Genomic DNA, 14619 nt, shown 5'->3' with positions numbered 1-14619 from the left:
TGTACTTTCCTGGGCCATCTACCCCAATAATTCCACTATAACTACCAACAAATTGCTAAATCATTTAATACTTATTGAATAAAATAAAATTCTTCTCTATGTCCCATTTAAAATGTCTATTTTTTCTTTGTAGTTTGTCCAATTTAAAATATTCACTTTTTCTATATTTGAAAATAAATTCCTCTTTCTTCTCTCTTTATTAAAATATCTAACTATCTTTTTTTTCTCTATACTTGTTCCACCTAACAACTACTCCTAAAATATCATACAACTCAAGAATTTAGACATCTGGAGTGGGACGAAAAGAGTAATACTCCCTTCATCCCGTAAGAATTTGAATGAAACAAAAAAATATGCTAATTTTTACGAGACAAAAGAGTAATTTACGACAAAACATTAATGATATCCAAATTATTCCCAAGAGTCTAATCTATTTCAAATATTTTACCCAAGAAATTGACTTGAAATTCTGTTGTCTATTTTAACTGGTTTGTCTCAAAAGTGGAAAAAGAAAGCTTTGGAGTTTGTGTGGAAATTGACTTTAGCATATTGACAGAGGAAACAATACATAGCCTTCATCAGCTGGCAATTGGCATCAGAATTTCTTCTGCCTCCGCCGCTCGTGCGCTGCCAAAAACCCATCTCTTAGCTCACAGATCTCAAAGCACTCTACCCATTTTTCTTTTTCTTTTTTTTTTGTTAAATAAAAGACTGCTTTTTGCTTCACCTCCAAACCAATTTCACCAAGTCACTCAAAATACAGAGCGTGGATTAAGTGTATATATTGTTATTTATAGGTTGGTGGTGAGGTGGGCGTTTCTGATTGCCAATTGACGCCACAATCAAAGGGCGGTCGGTGATGATTATGTTATTTTTGTGTGATTTGCAAGAAATTCAAGGTACAATTCATGCATTTCAATAATCCCCTTTTGCTCCCATTGTTTTCAAGTTGAATTGTTTTGTAATCTTCCCTAATTTGCGAAATATTTAATTATGTTACAGGTTTTAGCATTAATTCTCCTGCTTAACTTAGTTTTTGTGAGTGAAACTCGGTCCGTGAATGTTGGTGTACTGTGTTATTTATATGGAGATGGCATTGTTGAGTGAGAGAAGAATTCAATTGGTTTAATGTGTGGTTTTGACTGCTGTGAGAAATGTCGAGCTTTGGAGCGGGAGAAGAGGCTTTCTTTGATACTAGTGATGAATTTGTGTTTGAGGGAGAGAATTCAGATTATGATGTTTGGTTGAGGGAGCCTCAAAGTGTTTGGGAAAGAAGAAGGAATTTCTTGTCAAGAATGGGGTTTTTTCAGTGCTCAAGTGAAAGGGATGTGGTTGAGGTTGAGAGAGTTGATGAGGTGAGTGACGGCGTGGATGATAATAGTATGCTGTCTGAGAGAAGGAGATCGAACAGTGAAGCAAATTGTTCGGTTGATTATTCTTCGTTGGATTGGTTGGATGAGATGAGCCTAGATGTGGAGGAGGAGGAGATGAGTGAGAAGCTAGCTTGTGGTGAGCAATGTGGGGTGGATATAGAGAGCCTTACCGTTGGCAAAAAGAAGAGTGTGATGAGCTGGTTTAGAAGCTTCTCGTGGAAAATGAAGAAAGGTTATCTTAGTAATGTATCGAAGAAATCGGAGTCAGTTGCAGAAGAAGGGAAGATGGCCCGGGTGAGGGTAGAGCAGAGCCGAAAGCGGTATATGGAATGCAGCGCTGTCTATGCCGGGCAAGTGGTTCAAGCTCACGACGGGCTGATAAGGGTTATGAGGTTTAGCCCGGATGGCCAGTATCTGGCAAGTGGGGGTGTGGATGGAGTGGTTTGCATATGGCGTTTAACCACGGAAGATGCCTCGTCCAAGGCTGAGGAGTGCTGTTTTGGTGGTCATGATATGGAAGGGGGGCCAATTTCGAGGAATGAGAAATCGGCTCAGGCATCAGTCATCATCCCAGACAAGATATTCCGTGTTGAGGAAGCACCTTTACAACGGCATAAGGGCCATAAGGCTGATGTTCTTGACCTTGCTTGGTCCACATCTAATGTAAGAACAATCTTACTGCTCTGCTTTTGCTATTTTTGTAAATCATTTTGTTGTATCTGAATAGGGATTTTTGAATGTAGCATCTTCTGTCGTCATCCATGGATAAAACCGTTAGGTTATGGCGAGCAGACTCGGATGAATGTCTCGCAGTTTTCCATCACAGCAACTACGGTAAGGACTCTTTTCTCACTGCCAATGTTCCTGATTTTGAGAAAGGCTCGTTTTGTGAAGTAATTGTGTGAATACAGTGACATGCGTTCAATTCAATCCCGTTGATGAGAGCCACTTCATCAGTGGATGCATCGATGGAAAAGTCCGAATCTGGGGCATCCCGAGTAAAAGAGTTGAGGAATGGGCTAATGTGCAGGATTTAGTAACAGCAGTTTGCTACCAGCCGAATGGAAGGGTAAGACACAATCTTGATACTGAAACCAGTGGGTTTAATAGACCATATGTTTGCTAACATCGTTCCTTTGCTTCGTGTATGCAGGGTTTTGTCGTTGGCTCTCTCTCTGGCAATTGCCGCTTCTATGAATCATCAGGTGTGCACCTAACTTGTTTATGCTTTCGACTTCATAAGGTGTCATTACTTGCAGAATCTGAGCATGGTTGCTTTGATTTGCAGGTGACGAGCTCATTCTAAACGCAGAGATAAGCATCCAGGGGAGAAAGAAATCATCTTGCAACAAAATCACCGGCATTCAGTTCCTCAATAATGACTCTCAACGAGTGATGATAACATCAGAGGACTCTAGGGTTCGAATTCTCGACGGGCTAGAGGTTGTTCAGAAGTACAAAGGTATTGAAAATTTGTCAATAATTATGAAAATTGATGTATTGTGGAGATTATGTTTTGTAAAAAGTGGTTTTCCTTCATAAAAATCAGGTTTGACGAAGTCAGGAAGTCAGATGTCTGCCTCGTTTACTTCGAATGGAAGGCACATAGTGTCGATTGGGGAGGACTCCCGCTTATACATTTGGAACTATGATGATCTGAGCATCCAAGCATCTAAGCAAGCTAAATCCACACGTTCGTGTGAGAGTTTCGTATGTAAAGGTGCATCGGTTGTGCTAAACCGGTCGGATCCGGGCATGGCTGAAAATCGTTTCACTTGTGCATCTCCAACGAGTGTGTTAGCACACGATGACCTCGAGCCCTCACCAAGGGTGTGGGAGTCGGAGCGCTTCTCCCTTGCAAATTGGTTTTCCTTGGATACCTCGTCTAGGGGCTCCGCCACATGGCCCGAGGAGAAGCTTCCATCAATTGAAGGCGAGTGCCAGCCGTGTTCGACTGCTTGTGGCAATCACTTACACTATCAGCAGCAGCAACAGAAGGGCGACAGCCGAGTTTTGTCCGCATGTTGGGGTCTTGTGTTCGTGACTGGCGGTTGGGATGGCACGATTAGGACGTTCCATAATTACGGATTGCCTGTCAGAGTGTAGGGATAAAGGAAAATAGTACTCCCTCCGGCCGATAATATTGCATCATAATATTAACATCAAAATGAAGAAAAACGTTGTTGTAGGAAAGGAAACCATGAAAAAGGCGTGGAAAATGGTGGAAATATATGTTTTCACTTTTAGGTTAAATATAGGATTCAAGAAGCTGTGCAGTATTTGTTCCTATTGTTAGTCATTTTCAAATAGGGTAATGATAAATGTGCATAAATTCATGTATACAAACTTAGGATAATTTTGTCATTTTTAACCAGTTTCGAGAAGTAAGAACTTACCTATTTAATTGGTTACATATTTACATTCTAACCCTTCATCTTATTAAGAAATAGACAACAACACTTCCAACTAAATTTAGAACAATGCTTACTATATTTCTGTATAGAAAACGATTCATTTTTAGAAATTTAAATGACTAGTTTTACATCATATTTATTTCTAGTTTTGATATAAAATATTGAAATAGTTGAGAGAAGTAAAAAACAATTAACAAGAAAATAGAGAAAATTCTGATAATTAAACTAAAATTCATTAAATCAAAATTAGAATTTAAAAGTTACAATAATATATTATGTTATAAAATTATTTTAGGATTAATAAAATATTATGTTATTATGTTACTCTTTCTGTCCCAAAAAAGTTGAATTGCTTCTTTTTTTTGCACTCGTTTTTAAAAAATTGTTATAAATAGTTAAAATAGATAAATAGTAAAGTTAAAGCGAGAATAATATACAGAAGACTTCTCTACATTATTCTCGCTTTAACTTTACTTTTTATCTACTTTAACTATTTACTTCTCTATATTATTCTCACTTTAACTTTATTATTTATCTACTTTAATTATTTATTACTCTTTATATTTTCAAAATGATTAAAAGAAGCTACTCAACTTTCTTGGATTGATAGAGTATTATTTTTCTCTTTTTCTCAATATATTCAATCAGCGCCTTTGTTTTAGAAAGCAATTCTTATAAACAACTTATTCCATAAACTTCTTTCTAAGATCTTGCAAGTACATTATTTCATTTTCTTCGACTATTTTAAATTTTATAATTTCGAATATTATTTGAATCTTCGGATTTCAAATATTCTTTATATCATACTAATATAACATATGTCGAAATATGAAATGAATGATCAATATATGATTATTTGATAGACACCATAGTTAAAATTACACGGAAGAAACATATTTTTCTAGTACTCCATATGTTTTGATTATTTGAATTAGTAATATGAAGGATGTCATATAAGTGTGAGTATCAGTTTTTGGGTGGAATGACCTCCCGTCGTATTAATGTTAGAGTTTTGTATACTTTAAATCAGTTTTTTTGAGCGATTGGATATTGTAAATACTCTTTTTAAGAAATAAAATAGATTATTTATCATAATGATATTATGTTTTTATATTTAACGATTATTTTGTACATTTAAATGTATTAAAAACAAAACAATTCGAAGTCTTTGTTTGATTAGAGACTTCAACTGTCCCATCCGTGTATAAAAAGGCGTCCTTCCTTTTGTGATGCTTTTAATTGTTTTGTTAAAACAAATATTGTTTTATTATCTTTTTCATTTTTTCATTCTTCTCTTATTCTAATTAAACATATTCCATTTGATAATCAATCACCAAAAATATTGTTTTGTATAATTGGAACTTTATGATTTACTCCATATTTAATAGTATGACTGAACATAATTTAATTAAATTTTTTGATTTAAATGAATATTATTTTTTCTAAATTTTGGTATGCATATACTCATTTATTTGCACATCATAAAGGAGGCAAAATCTCATAAATTAGTAAATTACAATAGGTAAAACATTGTTAAACATTGGAGTGGGAAAGAAAAGTGCATGGCGATACTCTTCTCTGAAATCTCACCTCTCAATGTTAAACCGCCCACTTCACAAAACTTCATCTTTCGCAGCTCAATTTCTCTCCCTATTACCATTCTGCCGGAAAAGCCAAGACTTGAAGGCCTTGAATTCAATCCTAATATTACGTGGATTAATCGGAAACCAATCTTTAATTGATCACTTCATCAATCACTGCTGCCATCTGGGTTCCCCTGATTTAGCTCTTCAGCCATTCAGAATCATCCAAAAACCGAGCCTTTACCTGCAGAATTTACTCATCCGGAGCTTATGCGACAATGGCTTGTTCGAAGATGTGATTTTAGTGTACAAGAAATGTAGAAATTCTGGATCTTCCTCGGATAAATACACTTTCCCTTTTGTGATCAAATCATGCGCTGCTCTGCGCGATGTTTGGTTCGGTAGTTTGATGCATTCCGTTACTTTGAAAAATGGATTTGGGGACAATCTGTTTGTGCAAACCGCGCTTCTTGATTTCTACTCCAAAATTGGGGAAATTCGGAATGCTCGTAAGGTGGTTGATGAAATTCCTCAACCAGACTTGATCGTTTGGAATGCGATGATTTCTGGGTATTCTGTTAATGGCTTTGATTATGAGGTGATTAGGGTTTTCAGGGACATGATTATCGCCGGTGTGAAGCCGAATGCTAGCACGCTCGCGACTGTTTTTCCTGTCTGCTCACGCATCGAAGCTGATCGTGTTGGTGTCAGTCTTCATGGATTCGCTTACAAACTTGGCTGCATGGAGGAGGAATCTTTACTACCTGCATTAATCTCAATGTATGCTAATTGTGGGGATTTGTTGGCTTCTAGAGACATTTTTTATGCTTCAAGAAGAAAAGATGTTGCAATTTGGAATGCTATGATATCTGCTTACATGCGAAATCATGTTCAAGAAAATGCTGTTGCTGTGTTTCAGAGAATGCTCGTTGATGAGATGAAGCCCGATAAGGTGACATTTGTGTCTTTGCTCCCCCTATGTGAGAGTCTCGAGTGTGTGGGGGCTTTCCATAGTTGTGTGGTTAAGTTCGGATTCAAGAAAGAATGCTCTATCGTCTCAGCTTTGGTGTCTGTATATGCCAAATTAGGGGATATGGATTCAGCCGAGTTCCTTTTTCATGGCACAAGAGTAAGGAGCCTAATATTGTGGAATTCAATGGTTTCAGCCTATGCTGGCCATGGCTTTTATGAGCAGAGTTTAGAGGCATTTCGTCTCATGCCGGAAGATGGCTTTGATCCGGATGGAATCTCGGTTATTAGCCTCCTCAAGTCGTGCTCTCAGCTCAAGGTGGCCTTGGCTGGAAAATCTGCACATGCTTTTGTTGTTAGGAGGGGTTTTGATGGGAACCTCAATGTGGTCAACGCGTTGTTGGCATTTTATGTTGATAGGTCTGAGATGATATGCTCTTTCAGGATATTCGATAGTATGGCTCTCAAAAATGTTGTCACTTGGAACACGATGATTTCTGGATGTGTAGACGAGGGAGATTTAGAGAAAGCAATGCTTTTATTCCATCACATGAGGGAAGAACGATGCAACTTTGACATGGTTACCTTGATAAGCATCCTTCCCTCTTTCCATGTGTATCAAAGCTCACTTTTTGGCTCTATTATTCATGGCTATGCTGTCCGAACTGCTCTGGCAGGCGATGTTTCCTTAGGTAATGCTCTTGTGAGCATGTATATCAATTGTGGAGAGATTGATGCTGCATGGCTGTTCTTCAATGATATGCCACAGAAAAGTATGGTCTCTTGGAATGCTATGCTAACTGGCTATCGTGTTCATGGCTTGCAAAAGGAGGCCCTTGAATTGTTTAGGGATATGATAAAGGAGGATATTCAAATGCCGAGTTATGTAACTTTGTTGAACGTGTTGCCTGCGTGTGAGAACGTTCATCAAGGTAAATCAGTCCATGGTTATATCGTTAGGAGACGGATTTCACTCGAAACTCCTCTTGTTACATCTCTTATGATCATGTATGCTAGATTCAAGATCTCAAAGTCTTGCTTGATTCTGTTTCATATTGGAGATAGGATGAGTATTTCTTTATGGAATACCATTATATCTGCAAATATACTATTGGAGAAGGTTAATACTGTGTTTTTCTTCTTTTGTGAGCTGCTCCGTAGCAAGATAGAGCCAGATGAGATCACAATCCAGAACCTCATCTCAGCTTGTCTCCACCTCAAGAACATGAACATCTCAAACTCACTCTTGGCTTATCTTGTGAAAGAAGGGTTTGACAGAGATGTGGCACTTGTCAACTCCTTGATTGATATGTATGCAAAAACAGGGAGCATTGCTTCAGCTAGGAGGCTCTTCGACTCGCTACCACACAAGGACAGCGTCTCCTGGAGCGTGATGATAAATGGGTACGGACTGCACGGCCATTGCGAGGATGCTCTGAGTCTCTACTCGGAGATGAGGCTTCTAGGTTTGAAACCTGATAGAATTACATATATAAGCGTTTTATCAGCTTGTAGTCATGCTGGTAGCGTTGAGCAAGGTAGGATGGTGTTGGGCAGTATGATACACGATGGGGTTATGCCAGGGACGGAGCATTACTCGTGCATGGTAGATCTTCTAGGTAGGGCCGGGCGCTTGGAGGAGGCGTATGAGATTGTGAAGACTATGGGGCATCAGGATTGTTGTGGAAGCCTGCTAGCATCTTTACTAGGTGCTTGTCTAAGTCATGAAAATTATGAGCTTGGGGAGGAAGTAGGAAGGTTTCTTCTTGATATGAGCCCCAAAGATTGCGGACCGTACGTGATCCTCCACAATATCTATGCAGCAGCGGGGAAGTGGGCGGATGCCAACGATGTGAGGCTGCTGCTGGAACAGAACCAGTTCAGTAAAGCTCCTGGCATTAGTGTGGTATGTTAGAATTTGATGTTGCAGTGTGAATGAACTTAGGTATATGGTGATATTGAAGAAGCTTATAAAAGCTAGACCATAACTTAAGTAACATTGGCAATAAGAAGAGCGAGAAGGTTTGAGTTCCTTGTTGGGAATAGTCTATGCATTTGGTGTATTCATTCCTGAGTGAGAGAAAGATCATTGATGTTCATATCTTGTAAATTGGAAATTTTATACAGGTTTATAGTTTGAATAGAGTTACAGTCTATGGTTCAATTTCGAGTGCTAAAAAAATAATCTCAAATGAAGTATTTTGTGAAATTAATTTTATCTAAAAATGACACCATACTTACAATTGTGTTCCAGAGCTAGTCGACAGGATATTAATTGTTATAGTAATAACTTAAAAAAGATGATTAGCGGTAGAAATCACCTCATGCATTGTATAATAGTACATTTTCTAATACACCGTTATGCATTGTATAATAGTACATTTTCTAATACACCGTTAAGAAGTTGATAAATTGATCTCATTTTATAGAAATAAAAGTTATTGCATTCCATGTGGATATTCTTTACATAAAAAAAGTAGGATTTCAATTCTAGGCGGCGCCCGATGCAAATCGACGAATGCATCGATTGAGTGGGAGCGAGGAATCGGACGCGCGGCGACGTGAACGCGAGCGGAGGGCTCGTCCACACCGCCGCTGTGATCGTGAACCTCGTCCGGATTCAAGGCTGAGAAGCATCGACGTCGCGATCCGCTGGCGAAGCCACCGGAGATCGCGCTAACCCTAACCCTAAAACCTAACCCGCCGAAACCCTAGCCCTAGCGGTGCACAACCGAGAGCAGCCAAGCCGACTACGGCGGCTGCTGGTTGACGCGAGACCACCGGAGTAGAGGGAGATCGTCGGAGCTGTGCGGCCTTCGCTGCATGGCTGGCGGGCGACGGCGGGGGAAGGGAGTCTCGGCGGTTTTCCGTCGGGAGGAAGGGAGGAGGAAGCGGCGCGCCTTCGGGCGCGGCCTGCCGGCGACGGTCGGGCGGCGAATTTGCCGCTCCGGCGAGCGTCTCCGGGAGGAGTCTTCGAAGCTTCGTCGTCGTTGATTCGTGCAAACCTTGAACAACGAGATAATGACGAAAGATTATTTTAATGATTATTTAATTGATAAATTAAAAGATATCATTAAAAATAATATTATTTAATAAAATAAAATATTTTGGGAAGATTTCCCTAGCTTTTAGGAATATTTTGATTATTTTCTATATCTATGAATATTTTATATCCTAGATGATATAGATAAGAATAATTTAATAGTTTTCTAATTAAAATATATATCTAGAATCTATAATTAAGATAGATATATATATAAGATTACATTAAATAATATAAAATTGTTTTCTTCCTAATCTTGAGCTTGGATATTATATGAATTTAATTTTTCATGTCTAGTTAAGATTATAAATAGTGTACTTTATTTTAGATATATCTTATTGTAAGACATGAATAAGAATTAAATTCTAGATTAACAATTCCTAAACTAAGATATTAAAGTTAATAAAAGATTTAATTATCCAGTCAATTAAATACCAACAGAATTTAATTAGTCTTAATCTGCCTTAAGGCTAAAGGATAATTAATGAAAAACCATAACCCTAATATCTAAGCGATAATTATGAACTAAAAGTTTATATATGGTCTCCATCGGTTGGACTGCCAAATTTTGTGAAGCCGATTTTCTAATATTATCGCCACCTACTAGAGTAGGGACAATAATCCTACGAAAACAGATAAGTTCATAAGGGCGAACTTCTCACATAATAAATAGAATGAACTAGAAAGTGGTTCCCAATATTATCGCCACCTACAGAGTATGGACAATAATCCTAAGGAACTGCGAGTTTCAGGGTTCAATCAGAATTTATGAGATAGCTTGGTTTTGTTATCAACACATGAACATTGTTATGGGAGTGTGTTGTAGAAATAAAATTCTGTAATGCTAAATCGATGGTCGTGCTTAGGCAGCATTAGGCGTGTCAACCTCCAGAGGAGGAAGCTATTGATGCGTCGGTGTTGTGACCAGTAAAATTGTCAAAATTTTAATGCGTATTAACCTCCAGAGGAGGATACGATTTATTATTAGTTTTGCTGTTGTAAGATTTTGAAAAGTTTTATGGTTAATCTACTCAATTTCCTTACATAAGTTTATGACAAAAAGTAAATTCTTCTGTTTGCAGTGCAATAAAATTCGTCAATATGTCTTTTAATCCTCTTTCTGCCATTCTCAAAGAAAACAAACTCGAGGGCCAAAATTACATAGAATGGAATCAAAACTTGGATATCGTTCTCACAGCCGAAGAGTACAAGTTTGTGCTCACTACTCCACGCCCAGCTGTGCCGGCAGCCAATGCCGCGCAAGCACTGCGAGATGCGCATAGGCGGTGGCATAAGGCGAATCGGATGGCTAAGTGCTATATGTTGGCTTCTATGTCATCAATACTCAAGCATCAGCATTCTGCCATGGAAACTGCCGCCGAGATCATGACGAATCTCGCAAATCTTTTTGGTACTCAGAATCGAACGGCTAAGTCTCAAGCCTTTCGGAGTATCATGACGAAGTCTATGAAGGAAGGCTCGTCTGTGAGGCAACACGTCCTCGAGATGATGAGCCACCTCAACTAGATTGAGGTTTTGGGAGGGACGATCGATCCCGAGTCCCAGGTTACTATAATCCTTCAAAGTCTTCCCCCTAGCTTCCAACAGTTCAAGCTCAATTTCAAGATGAACAAGCGGAATTACACCTTGGCAGAGCCGCTGGCTGAACTTCGCCGGCGGAGGACCGTATGGTTCAAGCTAAGGTAGCTGATAAGTCGTATTCTAAGCCTTGGTTACTGGTCAGTATGTCATGAAATGCATGTATTATCTGCAAAACGGTTGCTCAAGTGTGCAGGATTAAAGGATCCAAGTCGGTAGGAGACGATTCTGGTGACACAAGTGAAAAGGGAGCTAGAAGGGTGCAATACTGACCAAGATGCATGCCAGAGAAAAGGCTCGAGATGGAGAAGAAGGATAACTGGGATGATCATTAACAAGGGCAGAAAAGTCAAAACGTGAAGGAAGTCTACCCTAAAAGCAAGGCCAAGCCTCCCTATAAAAGAAGCCACTTGGAGAGAGAGAAAGAGTTCGCCTTTAGAGTTGGTTCCTTAGAGTTCGGTGAGGAGCTCTAAGTTCTCGGTTCTAAAAACACACTTAGTAGAATTCTCTCTAGAAGATCAGTCCTTCAGCATTGTCCAATCTCTCGTTCCTCGCCACAGTCATGGTCACTTAACGTCCAAGAGTCTGCCGGAGAAGTCATCGATCCACCGTTCCAGCCAATTGCCGTAGTAGTATAGCAGTATCATCGCCCAGAGTGGCAAAACAATCGTTATTTTGCTTTCTAGTTTAATCTTTACCTGTTTTCGTCGTTGGTTTTGTTGCAAACACTCATCGTTGTTGCCTTTTGAAGTACTTTGTGAAGTTCCAACGTTTAAATTATGAAGTTTCTATTTCGTATGTCGCTTTGGTTCGAGTTTGCTTCATTCTGCCTAGGAAAGTTAGATCTAGTTGTTGCTTTTAATCTCTAAGTGTTTTCTTATCTGGAGTTGTCGATCTGAAGTTGTAGTTATATTTTAGTCTAATCTTCGTGCTTGAGTCTTCGTTTTGCATTATAATCACCGCCTTGCATGTCAGTCAGTAGAAGTAAAATTGCAGTTTCACCGTTTATTTTAAGTTTGAGCATTTTAATCAATGGATCTTGAGTTTGAGTTATGAATCTAAGTTTTAGTTATGGTGTTTGTGTTCATCTGATTTTTGTTAATGCTTGGTGAAGAAGAAAACGTCAAAATCAACTTTAGTTTGGACCACTTTACTTTTAAGTTACTTTTGCTTTTGTTCCCTACTTTTCAGTTGTACTGTCCAGACCTGTCAGAGAGCCACCCAGCCACCAGATATGCCTTGTAGTCTAATTTTACTCTTTTAGTAACTGTCTACTTTTCATATGCTTCTGAGACACCTTGTCCCCTATTTCCACGAACACCACCACATGCCTGTTATTTTCACACCCACTAGTCAGTAGAATACCACCTTTATTTCTTGCCTAGGTAAAATCTCAACCCAAGCGTGGTAGCTAACCAAAAACACCCAGGAAAGTCACCGCAGTTATCCAAACGTGTCCATCCTTGTGGGATTCGACCCTTACCTCCACTATACTAATCAGTAGAAGTGGGTTGAGGAAACTTGTTTGAAGCCAGGTCCCGGTTGTCGTACCAACGACTCAGCTGGGTCGGGAATCTCTTCCTGATCAGTTGGATACACTCCAAATTACATACGTAAAACTAGGGAAAGAACCTGGAACCTTTCAGTAGCTATGCTGAGTTTGGCGCCTAATTCCTCTGGCTCTAAGCCTAGAAAATGAAAGAAAGAGGCACCGAACCCATTGGCAGCTAAGAATGCTAAGGTAGCTATGCTGAGTTTGGCGCCTAATTCCTCTGGCTCTAAGCCTAGAAAAGGAAAGAAAAAGGCACCGAACCCAGTGGCAGCTAAGAATGCTAAGGGAAAGAAGAAACAACGGGGTGACAAGAAGCCTACTGGAAAGTGCTTCAAATGTGGAGAGAAGGGTCATTGGAAGCCAGATTGTCCTAAGAAGGGCAAGGCTACAGGTATGCACCATGCTCTAGTAGTCGAGTCATGTTTGGCTTCGACATCTACTCATACTTGGGTTATTGATACTGGAGCAACTGATCATATATGTTTTGATCCTGACTTAATGCAGGTGACAAGACGGTTACATGATCGTGAGATCGAAGTCCAGCTGGGCGACGCTACGAAAGTGGCGGCCGTTGCAGTGGGAGACGTTTATTTACGTTTTTCTAGTGATAGATTTTTGATTTTGAAGAATGTTTTGTTGATACCTTCTTTTAGAAGAAATTTAATTTCAGTTTCTAAATTGTCTTTTAATGGATATTTGATTTCTTTTAATGACAATTGCGTTATTAAGAAAGATGGTTCTTATATCTGTCGTGGTATCATGGAAAACAATCTGTACACAATCACTTCTACACAATTTAATCAACGTAAATCAGAACTCAATGCTACATCGAAAATTTCTAAGAAAAGAAAAGAACCTTCAAGTTCAATGAATGAAACGTACTTATGGCACCTTAGACTTGGTCATGCCAACGAAAGAAGAATTCATGCGATGGTTGATCAAGATCTTATCAAAGGTCTTGAGAAGGAACCATTTTCGAAGTGTGAATCCTGTCTCGAAGGCAAGATGACTAAGAGACCATTTAGGTCAAAGGAGAATAGGGCCAAGGAAGTACTTGAGCTCATTCATACTGATGTGTGTGGACCAATGTCAACCGAGGCAAGGGGCGGTTTTCGATATTTCGTCACCTTTACAGATGACTACTCGAAAATCGGATACATCTATTTGATGCGCTACAAGTCTGAAACTTTTGACAAGTTCAAGGAGTTTAAGGCTAAAGTAGAGACGCATCATGGTAAGAGTATCAAATGCCTGCGATCTGATCGCGGAGGCGAATACCTAAGTGCCGAGTTTTTGGACTACTTATCAGTGGCGGGAATTCAATCCCAAACGACTGCGCCGGGCACACCCCAGCAGAATGGCGTAGCTGAAAGAAGGAATAAGACCTTGTTAAACATGGTCCGATCGATGATGAGTTATGCACGGTTACCTATTTCGTTTTGGGGGCATGCTTTGCTATCAGCAAGCTATATCTTAGACAACTTACCTTCTAAATCAGTTCCTACTACCCCATATGAGTTGTGGAATGGGCGAAAGCCCAATCTGGAACATCTCAGAGTGTGGGGGTGTCCGGCCCATGTATTGGAAAATGATCCAACTAAGCTGGAATCTAGGACTGAGGTTTGTGTGTTTATAGGATACCCTAGAGGAACGAAAGCTTATGAATTCTATAGTCTCCGAGATCAGAAAGTAATTGTGAGCACTCATGCCACATTCTTAGAGGAAGACTTTGTAATGAATCATAAGTCCAATAGCTGGAGATAGCTCTAGAAGAAATGACTCAAGTCACAACTTCCATTAACCGAGTATCACTTCATCTAGTGTAACAACAATACCCCGTAAATTTCAACTAATACTCCAGCATGTTGAAGTGCCGCTGTCGCAGTAGGAGGGTCTCTCACGAGCCCGAAAGATACATTGGTTTGGGAGAGCAGAGGCGGCTCCTCGGACAACAATGTACTCGATCCCCTGACCTTGGGTGTGAGGCGCAAAGTAGACAATGATCATTGCCAAAACAAATGTGAAAGAATGGATTCGGAACTACAATTAAGGTAGACAAAGACGTCTACAATTTGTCTGTCCTACC

The 14619-nt window shown here is 39.5% G+C and overlaps 2 protein-coding genes across 2 annotated transcripts; both read left to right on the top strand.

Moving 5' to 3' along the window:
* Positions 1-541: 541 nt before the first annotated feature.
* LOC125215118 (POC1 centriolar protein homolog A-like) lies at positions 542-3757 on the top strand. The gene is made up of 7 exons (XM_048116443.1): positions 542-899; positions 1003-2036; positions 2117-2207; positions 2285-2442; positions 2527-2578; positions 2662-2835; positions 2923-3757. Exons 2-7 carry the CDS (start codon positions 1155-1157, stop codon positions 3477-3479), a joined length of 1914 nt encoding a protein of 637 aa, XP_047972400.1. The 5' UTR covers positions 542-899; positions 1003-1154; the 3' UTR covers positions 3480-3757.
* Positions 3758-5342: 1585 nt separating this feature from the next.
* On the top strand, positions 5343-8503 carry LOC125215406 (putative pentatricopeptide repeat-containing protein At3g05240). The gene has a single exon (XM_048116816.1). The coding sequence runs from the start codon at positions 5384-5386 to the stop codon at positions 8252-8254; it is 2871 nt and encodes a 956-aa protein (XP_047972773.1). The 5' UTR covers positions 5343-5383; the 3' UTR covers positions 8255-8503.
* The last annotated feature ends 6116 nt before the right edge of the window (positions 8504-14619 follow it).

The sequence above is a fragment of the Salvia hispanica genome, chromosome 1, assembly GCF_023119035.1.
Source record: "Salvia hispanica cultivar TCC Black 2014 chromosome 1, UniMelb_Shisp_WGS_1.0, whole genome shotgun sequence".
Lineage (NCBI taxonomy): Eukaryota > Viridiplantae > Streptophyta > Magnoliopsida > Lamiales > Lamiaceae > Salvia > Salvia hispanica.
The sequence above is the reverse complement of the archived record's forward strand: the minus strand, read 5'-3'. Positions and strand labels throughout refer to the sequence as shown.